Source organism: Somniosus microcephalus, chromosome 3 (genome assembly GCF_052327205.1).
Source record: "Somniosus microcephalus isolate GS21.2 chromosome 3, FLI_Smic_1.0, whole genome shotgun sequence".
Lineage (NCBI taxonomy): Eukaryota > Metazoa > Chordata > Chondrichthyes > Squaliformes > Somniosidae > Somniosus > Somniosus microcephalus.
Window position 1 is genome coordinate 335,883,868 of NC_140989.1, and position 13,800 is coordinate 335,897,667.

At 42.9% G+C, this 13,800-nt stretch overlaps 1 protein-coding gene across 11 annotated transcripts in view; it reads right to left on the bottom strand.

Moving 5' to 3' along the window:
• The window catches only part of LOC147122263 (receptor-type tyrosine-protein phosphatase F-like), a 654,652-nt gene that overhangs the window by 426,060 nt on the left and 214,792 nt on the right, over positions 1-13,800 (bottom strand). For all 11 annotated transcript variants that reach the window (XM_085983216.1, XM_085983218.1, XM_085983215.1 and 8 more), the window contains exon 2: positions 3,888-4,040. In XM_085983216.1, the coding sequence (XP_085839342.1) occupies positions 3,888-3,963 (76 nt within the window). In that variant the 5' untranslated portion in view covers positions 3,964-4,040. The remainder of the gene's footprint in view (positions 1-3,887; positions 4,041-13,800) is intronic.

A 13,800-nucleotide genomic window follows, 5' to 3' on the forward strand; every position in this document is an offset into this window, starting at 1 on the left:
AGCTAAAATTCGCCAGTCCTGGCAGCATCCTCGTAAATCTCCTCTTTACCCTCTCTAGTGCAATCACATCTTTCCTGTAATGCGGTGACCAGAATTCTTTGCAGTGCTCTAGCTGTGGCCTAACTAGTGTTTTATACAGTTCAAGCATAACCTCCCTGCTCTTGTATTCTATGCCTCGGCTAATAAAGGAAAGTATCCTGTATGCCTTCTTAACCACCTTATCTACCTGTCCTGCTACCTTCAGGTCCCTCTGTTACATAGAAACATAGAAGATAGGAGCAGGAGTAGGCCATTCGGCCCTTCGAGCCTGCTCTGCCATTCAATGAGATCATAGCTGATCATCCAAATTCAGTACCCTGTCCCTGCCTTCTCCCCATATCCCTTGATCCCTTTAGCCTTAAGAAATATATCCAACTCTTTCTCATCAAATGCGCTGCCCTCATCGACCCTCCTTATTACCGCCTCAAAATATTCAATCAAGTTAGCCAGACACGACCTTCCCTTTACAAATCCGTGCTGACTGTCCTTGATTAATCCTTTCTAAATGACAATTAATACTGTCCCTCAGAATTTTTTCTAATAATTTATCCACCACTGAAGTTAGGCTGACTGGCCTGTAATTACTTTGTCTATCCCTTTCTCCCTTTTTAAACAATGGCACAACGTTAGCAGTCCTCTGGCACCACACCTGTAGCCAGAGAGGATTGGAAAACAATGGTCAAAGCCTCCGCTATTTCCTCCCTTGCTTCTCTTAACAGCTTGGGATACATAATCAACTTGGTTAAGTCAAAGGCAAAGTTTGCAGCAGCCAGAAACATATATACTACCAGGATCCACTACAGGTACACTATCCCTTATCCGAAAGCCTTGGGACCAGCTGAGTTTCGGTTTTCGGAATTTTTTGGATTTCAGAAGGTATTATTTTAAGACTGGGAAATTTGTATTTAATATAAATTTTAAAAGTTCAGGCTACCTCTTGCGACTGTTCCGTGTCTCATTCCCCTTCCTGCTTCTCTGGAAAGCCGGATATCGGCTGACTCCTACTAAGCTGGCCCGCAAATCAGGTCGGGGGTCGGGTGGGGGAGAAAAGAATATCAGACGGGCCGCGGTTCAGGTCGGGTCGGGGGGGGAGAAAAGAATATCGGACAGGCCGCGGTTCAGGTCGGGGGGGGGGGGGGGTCGGGGAAAAGAATATCGGACGGGCCGCGGTTCGGGTCGGGGAGGGTGGGTGGTGGGGGGGAGGGAGAAAAGAATATCGGACGGGCCGCGGTTCGGGTCGGGTCGGGTCGGGGGGGGGGGGAGAAAAGAATATCGGACGGGTCGGGTCGGGGGGGGAAGAATATCAGACGGGCCGCGGTTCGGTTCAGGTCGGGGGGAGAAAAGAATATCGGACGGGCCGCTGCAGCTATCGGACGGGCCGCTGTATTGTTGGGTTCACTCTCTCGGTACCTCCTTCACACTGCCCGGCTCGGCCTGCAATCTCCTACCCAGGAGGGAACTCTGTGACCCTCTGCCCTGCTCAGCGTAAGTCGTGCGCCACTCTGGTCATGTTGTGCGCACGACTTACGCTGAACGAAAAAACTTTCGGTTTTTAGAGGTTTTCGGAAGTTCGGATAAAGGATAGTCTACCTGTATAATCAAAAGTTGTTTTTAGGACTTCCAGCATCGTGGCTCCCCAGTCTATTTATGGCTGTTGTTCATTATATATTTCTCTACACATTCATGAGATTGTATATTTTATATGAATATAGAGAAAGGAGCCACACTAAGTCCTCTAAATCTGTTTTAATTGTGGTATGGTCAGTAGAAGGGCGAGGAGCAGAAGGTGCTTGGCCCCCTTCTTTTCTTCTGCGCCAGTTGCTGAGACTGTCCACTAGCACGAACAGTGTGGTTTTACCAGTAGAAAGAAGCTACAAACATTCAGAGCCACTTTTGGCTCCTTCATAAATAAATTAACCAATCAGGTTATATTCCCAAGCATTTAACTGCAAGTGAATGCAATACCAAATGTAGTACAACTCAATAATTGGGTACAGCAACACTTATCTACTGTCAGGCTCTTTATTAAAGGCCAAGAAAGACAGTCTACTTCTTTTTCTTAGGAATCCCTCAGCACCGAGGATGACTTGCTTCCACACTAAAAATGAGTTCTCAAGTGACTGATGAGTCCAATGCGGGGCCTACAGTCTCCGTCACAGATGGGGCAGACAGTGGTTAAAGGGGCGGGTGGGGTGCTTGGGTTGACGTGCGCTCCTCGTGCTTGGCTTCCGCTTGCGCCCGGCGAATAGACTCGAGGTGTTCGGTGCCTTCCCGGATGCTTCTCCTCCACTTTGTGTGGTCTTGGGCCAGGAATTCCCAGGTGTCGGTGGGGATGTTCCACTTTTTCAAGGAGGCTTTGAGGGTGTCCTTGAAGCATTTCCTCTGCCCACCTGGGGCTCTCTTGCCGTGTCGGAGCTCCAAGTAGAGCGCTTGTTTTGGGAGTCTCGTATCAGGCATGCGGATGATGTGGCCCATCCATCGGAGCTGATCGAGCGTGGTCAAAGCTTCAATGCTGGGGATGTTGGCCTGAGTGAGAACACGGACGTTGGTGCGCCTAGCCTGCCAATGGATTTGCAGGATCTTGCGGAGGCAGCATTGGTGGTACCTCTCTAGTGCTTTGAGGTGCCTGCTGTACATGGTCCATGTCTCTGAGGCATACAGCAGGGTGGGTATCACTGCTGCTCTGTAGACCATGAGCTTAGTGCCGGGTTTGAGGTCCTGGTCTTCAAACACTCTCTTCCTCGGGCGACCGAAGGCTGCACTGGCACACTGAAACCACTACAGCTCAGTACCACACTTTCTGCTTGTTTTTACTTTGTACTTTCTTGATTTACCTTCCACCACCCGCCCCTCCCCCCCCAAAAAAACAGGGGTGACACACAAAGATTAATCATGTATTCAAGAATGGAAAAAGGAAACTGAACTTCAAAAAATGTGCAACATGTGGAAAAAATTATATAAATTTTTTCAACATATAATTATTAGCTGGTATGACTGCCCTTTTCACTGACGATTCAACAGTTCAACCTAGAAAAAAATATAATTCTATTCAAAATCTCGAGAAACCCCCGCCTTATCTGACCAGCATTAAAAAAGAGTGTATGCACTCATGTTGGCAAGCGTGTTAACTAAAAATGTTCTACTTTACATTTATATATCAGTCAGGCTCTGCCCATCAGTTTTTAACTGACATTTTACCTACCTTTTTACAGCCAGAACCCAAAATCAGACCAATGCTTGCCATTATTAAATGCAGTAATTCAGTCATTAATTTAAAATAGTTGAACTCTCTCAACCTTATGTCCTTTTTCCAGCTGTTTCCAGTTCTCAACCTAAGTAAAAGCCTCATTTATTTTTCCATCATCATTTAGTGACTGATTTTTCAAATCTCAAAGTGATCAGGGTAAGGCTAATCATATTCAAAACAAACTGGATCTTTTCAAAACCTTTCAGAGCAAATTTTGAGTATCTCCTGAGGCAATATTATTTTTAACAACACTTCTCATTACTTTGAGTTTGTAATCATTCAGCTTTTCCCACTGACGGCCATGAATGGTTTCACATAAAATTTGTGGAAGGGTAAGATTACCTACTCAGACAAGATTTATTTCAGTTTTCCTACTTTGCTATGCTCTGTCATTTTGGAGTGTTGTTCATTTTGTACCCTTTTAATCTGAAGAGTCCACCATACAAGTTTGCAGTGAACATATGTTGCAATTCTTTTCTCCTTCCAGGTTTGTTAGTATTGATATCTATCAATCCCTTACATTCAAACAAATTCACACATATCAAGGTAGTTTAAAGAGAAAACATATTACAGTAAGAGAACATTTAACGATTTTACTTACTGTCTGCCTGGATGTATTGTGCCAGATAGCTCAGCATCACCATGACTGGTAGCACTGTCCAACACTGAGGTACCATATTCCAGGGTGGGGGCAGTCCTTTTACTCAAGTCCAGATACCAATCCTTCCAGTTGTTGATCTTCAGATGCTCATACCTGCACATAAAATGTTATATAGATTATTGTAAATTACTTACGGTCACTGATCATCAAGCAGCCAATTGTTATTTCCTTTAAGCTATAGTGACATGCAGTCCAAAGGCAAAATGTTCAGAAACTGTAATGTACCTTTCAAGTCAGTACTAATCGCCATGCATTGTAGCTTAAGTTACAGAATATTAACTTATGGCAATCTGAACTGAATCTCAAATCAATATGGAAGCTGGATTTAAGAAACAGGTATAAAGATGGCAGATGAGAGTTGATTGAATATGAATCACAATTCAAAATGCAAAAATTACAGCACTCGGTTTCCTTCAGCCTAAATCTGAAATGAACTTGATCACGGTTATGCAAATACTCAATAACTTCTCTACAAGTGGTATTACAGTTTCATCCAAAGCTAATTTTATTTTGAATTTTTAATAATGATGTTTTGATAAATACTGGACATTTTCCAATTCCATGCTCCATTATTGTCACAAAATCAAAACCAAAACAAAGGGCTTTCTCATGTTACTTGTTATTTAAGCAAAAATAAGCAATTCATTAGTTACAATTTCAGGTCGTCAATCTCATCCCTTTCCTTGAATTTGGCCTGTTGTAAACTCGACGATGCAGTCCAGTTTCTGCCCCCCACCCCCATAGGTCACTTGTTTCCCACATACCAGGTTGAGCCCCTCAGCAGGGTGCTGATGGTAGTAAAAATTCTATGCAAATAGTAATCTTACTAAATTTCCAAATTTCTTTGTTTGGACCCTTCAGAACCCTATATAAAACATAATTTAAAATAAAAAAATTATGAATTCATGGGATGTGGGCGTCGCTAGCAACGCCAGTAATTATTGCCCATCCCTAGTTGCCCTCGAGAAGGTGGTGGTGAGTCGCCTTCTTGAACCGCTGCAGTCTGTGTGGTGAAAGTATTTCCACAATGCTATTAGGGAGGGAGTTCCAGGATTTTGACCCAGTGACTATGAAGGAACGGTGATATATTTCCAAGTCAGGATGGAGTGTGACGTGATGGGGAACTTGGAAGTGATGATGTTCCCATGTGCTTACTTCCCTTGTCCTTCTAGGTGGTAGAAGTTGCAGATTTGGGAGGTGCTGTCGAAGAAGCCTTGGCAAGTTGCTGCAGTGCATCTTATAAATGGTACACACTGCAGCCATGGTGCGTCAGTAGTGGAGGGAGTGAATGTTTAAGGTGGTGGATGGGCTATCAATCAAACGGACTGCTTTGTCCTGCATGGTGTTGAGCTTCTTGAGTGTTGTTGGAGCTTGCCCTAATGAATTCCTCATTTTTAGTTTTTATAATTTCTAGACTAATAGTGGAATGGCAGTCACGTTCTAAGTGCACATTATAGGTAGCATCTCTATTACCGTGGCAACTGAGACCAAATCGTTCCCTAATCTGCAGGAAATATATTTTCCTACTGTTTTCAAACCAATGGATTCAAGTCTGCCAACAAACCACTTCAGAACTGTGTAACACAAGTGCTCTAGGCGGTATTATGGATATAAATAGAGCAGCAACAACAACTTGCATTTGTATAGCACCTTTAACATAGTAAGACGTCCCGATGTTCAATAACAGCTCAGCACAGGAAGGTGGGTAAGAGGTGGAACAGGTAACACCTTTAATAAAACTTTCCACTTTCAGGTGTTATCTTTGGCCCTGTGCCTTCAAAAGAACCTTGATGCACTGAGAAGAATTCAGCAAAGGCAAAGGAAGATCCCTGGACCCAGTGCTCTAACTTGTGATAAATGGCAGTTAGAAATATTACCTGTAAACATCTGACATTATTCTCTGACTATATAAGCTGTGTCTTTATGCATTTCTCCACTTCACCTGACGAAGGAGCAGTGCTCCGAAAGCTTGTGATTTCAAATAAAGCTGTTGGACTATAACCTGGTGTTGTGTGACTTCTTACATTTGTCCACCCCAGTCCAACTCCGGCATCTCCACACCATAACTTGTGAAGACAGGGCTACAAAAATTACCTCGCTTTCACTTAAAATATGGAGTAGATATGTGGAAACAGTTCCTTGCATAAGCAGTAAATCTGACATCAATTAACTTCACAAGATCTTCATTCAGCTTTTTATTGAAGAACCTATGCCAACAAATATAGAAATACAGATAATACAGACTTCTACAGAACACATTCATTCATGTGCTTCTGGAACCATGCCAGCTTTACGGCTATAAAAGACAAAAACTTGGGAACATTTTGCTGAAGTGATGCACAAACAACTGAAAAAATTGAAACCTGTGCTACAAGCAGGACTGGTCGAAATCTTTTCACAGGCTAAGAGATTTATTGAAGAATCGCCTAACACAATGTTCCCCCTAAGATTTTTTTGGGTCCACGGTCCCTCCAACAGGCTGCGCGGCCCATTCAAAATTGAGAAGCCAGCAAAGGGCCTGCGCGGGACCTCCAGACAGCCGTACAGCTTAGCGGGAACGTTGGCCTAATCTCCTTGATTCAGGATAGTTAATTGTACTCACTTGTGTAATTCATTTGAACATGCATTGTTTTATTGTTCTCATGTGCAAGATCATCATCTCCACTTATTTTTTTTAAACTTGCACAAAAAATATTTTAAAAATTAAAAAAGGGGCAGAGCTATTCGTGCACTGTTCTCATATGCAAGATCAGCATCTCTATACCATTTTTTTTTTAAAGCTCACCCATAAAATGTTACCAAAGAAAAGTAAAAATAGAGCAGATCTATCAAATTACAGCAGATCTATTCAAAAGTGGATGCTTCACAAATGCACCAAGTGAGCTGGATAAAACAGCAGTATCAACTTGGGGGAGGTTAGCCAACATATTTACAATGTTGTTAATGACTTCTATTGCAAGGGCATTGGAGTAGAAGAGTAAGGAAGTCTTGCTACAATTGTACGGGGCTTTGGTGAGGCCACACCTGGAGTACTATGCACAATTTTGGTCTCCTTACGTGAGGAAGGATATACTTGCCTTAGGTGATGCAACAAAGGTTCACGAAATCGATTCCTGGGGAAGGTTGTCCTATGAGGAGAGATTGAGTAGCTTGGGCCTATACTCTCGAGTTTAGAAGAATGAGAAGTGATCTCATTGAAACATATAAGATTCTGAGGGGGATTCACAGGGTAGATTCTGAGAGGTTGTTTCCCCTGGCTGGAGAGTCTAGGACTAGAGAGCATAATCTCAGGTTAAGGGGTCGGCCACTTAAGACTGAGATGAGGAAGAATTTCTTCATTGGAGGGTTGTGAAGCTTTGGAATTCTCTATCCCAAAGGGCTGTGGATGTTGAATCATTGTGTATATTCAAGGCTGAGATAGATTGATTTTTGGACTCTAGGGGAATCAAGGGATATGGAGGTCGGCAGGAGAGTGGAGCTGAGGTCGAAGATCAGCCATGATCTTATTGAATGGCGACAGGCTTGAGGGGCCGTATGGCCTACTCCTGCTCCTAAATATTACAGGAAACTTTCTGGTATCCGGCACGGACGGGACCGACGTGGTGCCGGTTCAGCAACAATTCCGGATAACCGAATGCTATAGTGAAAGATACGGACCTTAGAGCTCCGTATAAAGCAACAAACCCTGTTGCTTAGCAACAGCTTCAGAAGAACGTCCACAAGTTGCAAGCGTCTCTGTAGCTTAGCAACAGCTGCAGCCAAACCCTTGCCTTCCTCAATTTGTTGCTGTGCAAGTAATACGTGTTATAAAAGTTAGCTGAAACCGACTCCTGAATTTTGCCGGTTAACCGACATTTCCGGTTATTTAGGAGCCGGTTAATTGAAAGTTTCCTGTATGTTAACTCCACGAGTAGAATACTGATTTTCATCTAAAAACCATGGGAACACCTAATATGGCCACTGCAAGGAACCAAACTTACCTCAGTTTTGGCATCTGGAGAAAAATCCATCTGCTCCACATGTAAGATAAAGAGCTAGATAGTCAAAATTTGCCACTACGCATTTTGTGCTACAAGAAAACGCCCAAGAGCCCGATTGTGGAGGACAATAAATGAAAACTTCCAAGTCACCACTTTCAATTCAGTCCTATCCCAAAATAAACTAAAAAAGAGCTGCAAGAAATCTGAAAATTACACCCCTGAAATGCATTATCCAGTATTATGCAACAGCATTTGCGGACAAGAGAATGCTTTGATTATTCAACATTTAATATTGTGACTAAGGAACTACTGAATGGAAATTATTTTAATAGATTATTCAGCGCGCAACTGGAACAAAGGTATTTTCTAAATTTACCCCAGTGGACTCCAAACTCAGGATGTGCATTCAAGGTCTTCGAGCTTAATGGTCTAGTTTGAGCTCTCAACTGGCCCACTAGATGAAGCACAGTACAGTATATTATAATATTAGGGTACTGCATGGAGGAGAAATGTGTAAATAGAGACAGAACTGGTAGGATGACTTAATTAACCTGATTAATTGAGCTATTAAATAGGGACAATAAAGCATTATATGAAAAATTAAAGATGATCAGTTAGATATACTTTATGCATACAGACACATTTGGGTACTGCCACAAAACATCAATACATGCACCTGTGCAAGTCCATGAGCCAAATAAAGGATGCTTAGTACTCATGAGCTGCAATCATATCTGAAGACAAACACAGAAACATAGAAGATAGGAGCAGGAGTAGGCCATTCTGCCCCTCGAGCCTGTTCCGCCATTTAATGAGATCATGGCTGATCATCCAAATTCAGTACCCTGTCCCTGCTTTCTCCCCATATCCCTTGATCCCTTTAGCCTTAAGAAATATATCTAACTCCTTCTTGAATGTATTTAATGAATTGGCCTCAACTGTCTGCTGTGGTAGAGAATTCCACAGGTTCACCACTCTCTGGGTGAAGAAATTCCTCCTCATCTTAGTCCTAAATGGCTTACCCCTTATCCTTAGACTGTGACCCCTGGTTCTGGACTCCCCTGCCATTGGGAACATCCTTCCTGCATCTAGTCTGTCTAGTCCTGTTAGAATTTTATAAGTTTCAATGAGATCCCCTCTCATTCTTCTAAACTCTAGCAAATATAAACCTAATCGACCCAATCTCTCTTCATACGTCATTCCTGCCATCCCAGGTATCAGTCTGGTGAATCTTCGCTGCACTCCCTCCATGGTAAGAACATCCTTCCTCAGATAAGGCGACCAAAACTGCACACAATACTCAAGGTGTGGTCTCACCAAGGCCCTGTACAACTGCAGCAAGACATCCTTGCTCCTGTACTCAAATCCTCTCGCTATGAAGGCCAACATACCATTTGCCTTCTTAACCGCCTGCTGCACCTGCATGCTTACCTTCAGCGACTGGTGCACAAGGACATCCAGGTCTCATTGCACTTCCCCTTTTCCCAATCTATTGCCGTTCAGATAATAATCTGCCTTCCTGTTTTTGCCACCAAAATGGATAACCAAGCATTTATCCACATTATACTGCATCTGCCATATCACCCAACCTGTCCAAATCATACTGGAGTTTCTCTACATCCTCCTCACAGCACACACACCCACCCAGCTTTGTGTCGTCTGCGAACTTGGAGATATTACATCTAGTTCTCTTGTCTAGATCATTAATATATATATTGTGAATAGCTGGGGTCCTAGCACCAATCCCTGCGGTACCCCACTAGTCACTGCCTGCCACTCGGAAAAAGACCCGTTTATTCCAACATGACCCATATGTGTTCCAATGGGCGTGTTTATTTTTTTTTAAAGGCTAATTATACCATTGGATAGTATGTGAGCATTGCAATTAGGAATTCAAGAACACGGTTTCCATTTTGTGCATTCAGCATATTACATTCAAAACCCAGAATGGAAAATTAAGTAATAATTCCATCCAAATGTCAGCATCAATTACAGCTACAGCTCTAAATTTCTTCTCACCTTATTGCACAGTACAACAGTAATTAAGAGCCACACAACAGTAAGTAGATAAATCCCCAGGCCCAGATGAAATGTATCCCAAGCTGTTGAGAGAAGCAAGGGAGGAAATAACGGAGGCTCTGACCATCATTTTCCAATTCTCTCTGGCAATAGGTGTGGTGCCAGAGGACTGCAAACGTTGTACCGTTGTTTAAAGAGGGAGAAAGGAACTGAGTAATTACAGGCCAGTCAGCCTAATCTCGGCGTTCGGCAAATTATTGGAAAAAATGCCGAGGGACAGTGTTAATCGTCATTTAGAAAGGCACGGATTAATCAAAGCAGTCAGCATGGATTTGTTACGGGTAGGAGATGTCTGACGCACTTGACTGAATTTTTTGAGGAGGTAACAAGGAGGGTCGATGAGGGTAGCACGTTTGATGTAGTCTACATGAATTTTAGCAAGGCCTTTGACAAGGTCCCACATGGCAGACTGGTCAGCAAAGTAAAAGCCAATGGGATCCAAGGAAAAGTGGCAAGTTGGATCCAAAATTGGCTCAGTGACAGGAAGCACAGGGTAATGGTCGACGGATGCTTTTGTGACTGGAAAGTTGTTTCCAGTGGGGTTCCGCAGGGCTCAGTACTAGGTCCCTTGCTTTTTGCGGCATATATCAATGATTTAGACTTCAATGTAGAGGGCAAAATTCAGAAGTTTGCAGATGATACAAAAATTGGCCGTGTGGTTGATAGTGAGGAAGAAAGCTGCAGACTGCAGGAAGATATCAACGGGCTGGTCAGGTGGGCAGAAAAGTGGCAAATGGTATTCAATCCGGAGAAGTGTGAGGTAATGTAGTTGGGGAGGGCTAACACGGCAAGGGAATACACAATAAATGGTAGGATACTGTCGAAATCTCGACTCCGAGTAAGACTCAGACGCACAGACCAAGTACAAACAGATTGCAGTTTATTTTACTTGTCCACAAGGGGAGAGCAGCTCAATCAAAGGTTGAAGCTACAACTCCGCAGATTAAGCATTTTGCAGCATTTTTATACAGTCGAGTAAACAAGTTCCATATGATCACGTGTAATGGTTAATTATACAATTGTGTAAAAAAGCAGTTTTGACACTTACCACATTTTAGACAAGTGGATATAGGTTAAACTTACTGGAACATTTCATTTTCAGTTCCCTATGTTATTAATTCTTTTAACCAATCATGGCTGTTAGTTCTATAGCAACAAGGTATTCATAAGCACTGGGTTAAGCTCATCTGTTTCCTGACGTTAGTACATACTGAAATTCTTCCCCAAGTTCCATAATCAATTCTTATTTTACTCTTCGTTCCTTGTTCTTGTGGTTACATGACTCATATATGACCTATTGCTAACTCCTGATGTACGTGACTAAACCTGTTCTTTCTTCTGCTATTTATGCAGTTAATAACAATGTCAATTCTTTTACTATTTTCCCATTAGCCTCTGGGGTGGTTCTTATGGCCATGTTTCCACAATACTGAGAAGTGTAGAGGAACAGCGCGAACATGGAGTGCATGTGCACAGATCCCTGAAGGTAGCAGGACAGGTAGATAAGGTGGTTAAGACAGGTGGGATGCTTTCCTTTATTAGCCAAGGCACAGAATACAAGAGCAGGGAGGTTATGCTTGAACTGTATAAAAGACTAGTTAGGCCACAGTTACAGTACTGCGTACAGTTCTGGTCACCACATTATAAGAAAGATGTGATTGCACTGGAGGAGATTTATGAGAATGTTCCCAGGACTGGAGAATTTTAGCTATGAGGAAAGATTGGATAGGGGGTTGTTTTCTTTATAAGAACTTAAGAACGTAAGACGTAGGAGCAGGAGGTGGTCATTTGGCACCTCAAGTCTGCTCCGCCCTTCAATAAGATCATGGCTGATCTGGTCTTGGCCTCAACTCCACTTCCCTGCCCACTCCCCATAACCCTTGACTCCCTTACCTTTCAAAAATCTGTCTGTCTCCACCTTAAATATATTCAATGACCCAGCCTCCACAGCTCTCTTGGGAAGAGAATTCCAAAAATTCATGACCTTTTGAGAGAAGAAATTCCTCCTCATTTCCGATTTAAAAGGGTGCCCCCTTATTCTGAAATTATGCCCCCTAGTTCCAGATTCCCCCACGACGGGAAACATCCTCTCTGCATCTACCTTGTCGAGCCCCTTCAGAATCTTATATGTTTCAATAAGATCCCCTCTCATTCTTCTAAACTCCAATGAGAATAGGCCCAACCTGCTCAACCTTTCTTCATAAGACAACCCCTTCATCTCCGGAATCAACCTTGTGAACCTTCTCTGCACTGTCTCCAATGGAAGTATATCCTTCCTTAAATAAGGAGACTAAAACTGTATGCAGTACTCCAGGTGTGGTCTCACCAACACCCTGTTCAGTTGTAACAGGACTTCCCTACTTTTATACTCCATTCCCTTTGCAATAAAGGCCAACACTCCATTTGCTTTCCTAATTACTTGCTGTACCTGCATACTAACTTTTTGTGATTCATGTACAAGGACCCCCAGATCCCTCTGTACCTCAGCATTTTGTAATCTCTCCATTTAAATAATAATTTGCTTTTTTATTTTTCCTACCAAAGTGGATAACCTCGCATTTTCCCACATTAAACTCCATCTGCCAGATTTTTGCCCACTCACTTAGCCTATCTATGTTCCTTTCGAGATTCTTCGCGTCCTCCACACAATTTGCTTTCCCACCTATCTTTGTATCATCAGCAAATTTGGCTACATTACACTCAGTCCCTTCATCCAAGTCATTAATATTGATTGTAAATAGTTGAGGCCCTAACACTGATCCGTGCGGCACTCCACTAGTTACAGTTTGCCAACCTGAAAATGACCGAGTAATTACAGGCCAGTCAGCCTAACCTCGGTGGTGGGAAAATTATTGGAAAGAATTCTGAAGGACAGGATAAATCTTCATTTAAAAAGACACGGATTAATCAACGATAGTCAGCACGAATTTGTTAAGGGAAGGTCGTGTCCGACAAACTTGATTGAATTTTTTGAGGCGGTAATAAGGAGGGTAGATGAGGGTAGTGCGTTTGATGTAGTGTATATGGACTTTAGCAAGGCTTTTGATAAGGTTCCACATGGCAGACTGGTCATGAAGTTTAAAGCCCATGGGATCTAGGGCAAAAGTGTCAAGTTGGATTCAAAACTGGCTCGGAGACAGGAAGCAGAAGGTAATGGTTGATGGGTTTTTGTGGCTGGAAGGCTGTTTCCTGTGGGGTTCCACAGGGCTCAGTACTAGGTCCCTTGCTTCTTGTGGTATATATCAACGATCTTGACTTGAATATAGGGGGCATGATTAAGAAGTTTGCAGATGATACTAAAATCGGCTGTGTGGTTGATATTGAAGAAGGAAGCTGTAGGCTGCAGGAAGATATAAATAAATTTGTCAGGTGGGCAGAACAGTGGCAAATGGAATTCATACCGGAGAAGTGTGAGGTAATGCTTTTGGGAAGGGCTAACAAGGAAAAGGAATACACATTAAATGGTAGGACACTGAGTAGCGTAGAGGAACAAAGGGACCTTGGAGTGCATGTTCACAGATCCCTGAAGGTAGCAGGCCAGGTAGATAAGGTGATTAAGAAGGCATATGGAATGCTTGACTTTATTAGCCGTGGCAAAGAATACAGGAGCAGGGGGGTTATGCTCCAACTGTATAAAACACTAGTTAGGCCTCAGCTAGAGTACTGCGTGCAGTTCTGGTCACCACATTACAGGAACGATGTGATTGCACTAGAGATGTTGCCGGGAGTAGAGAATCTTAGCTATGAGGAAAGACTGGATAGGCTGGGTCTGTTTTCCTTGGAACAGAGGAGGC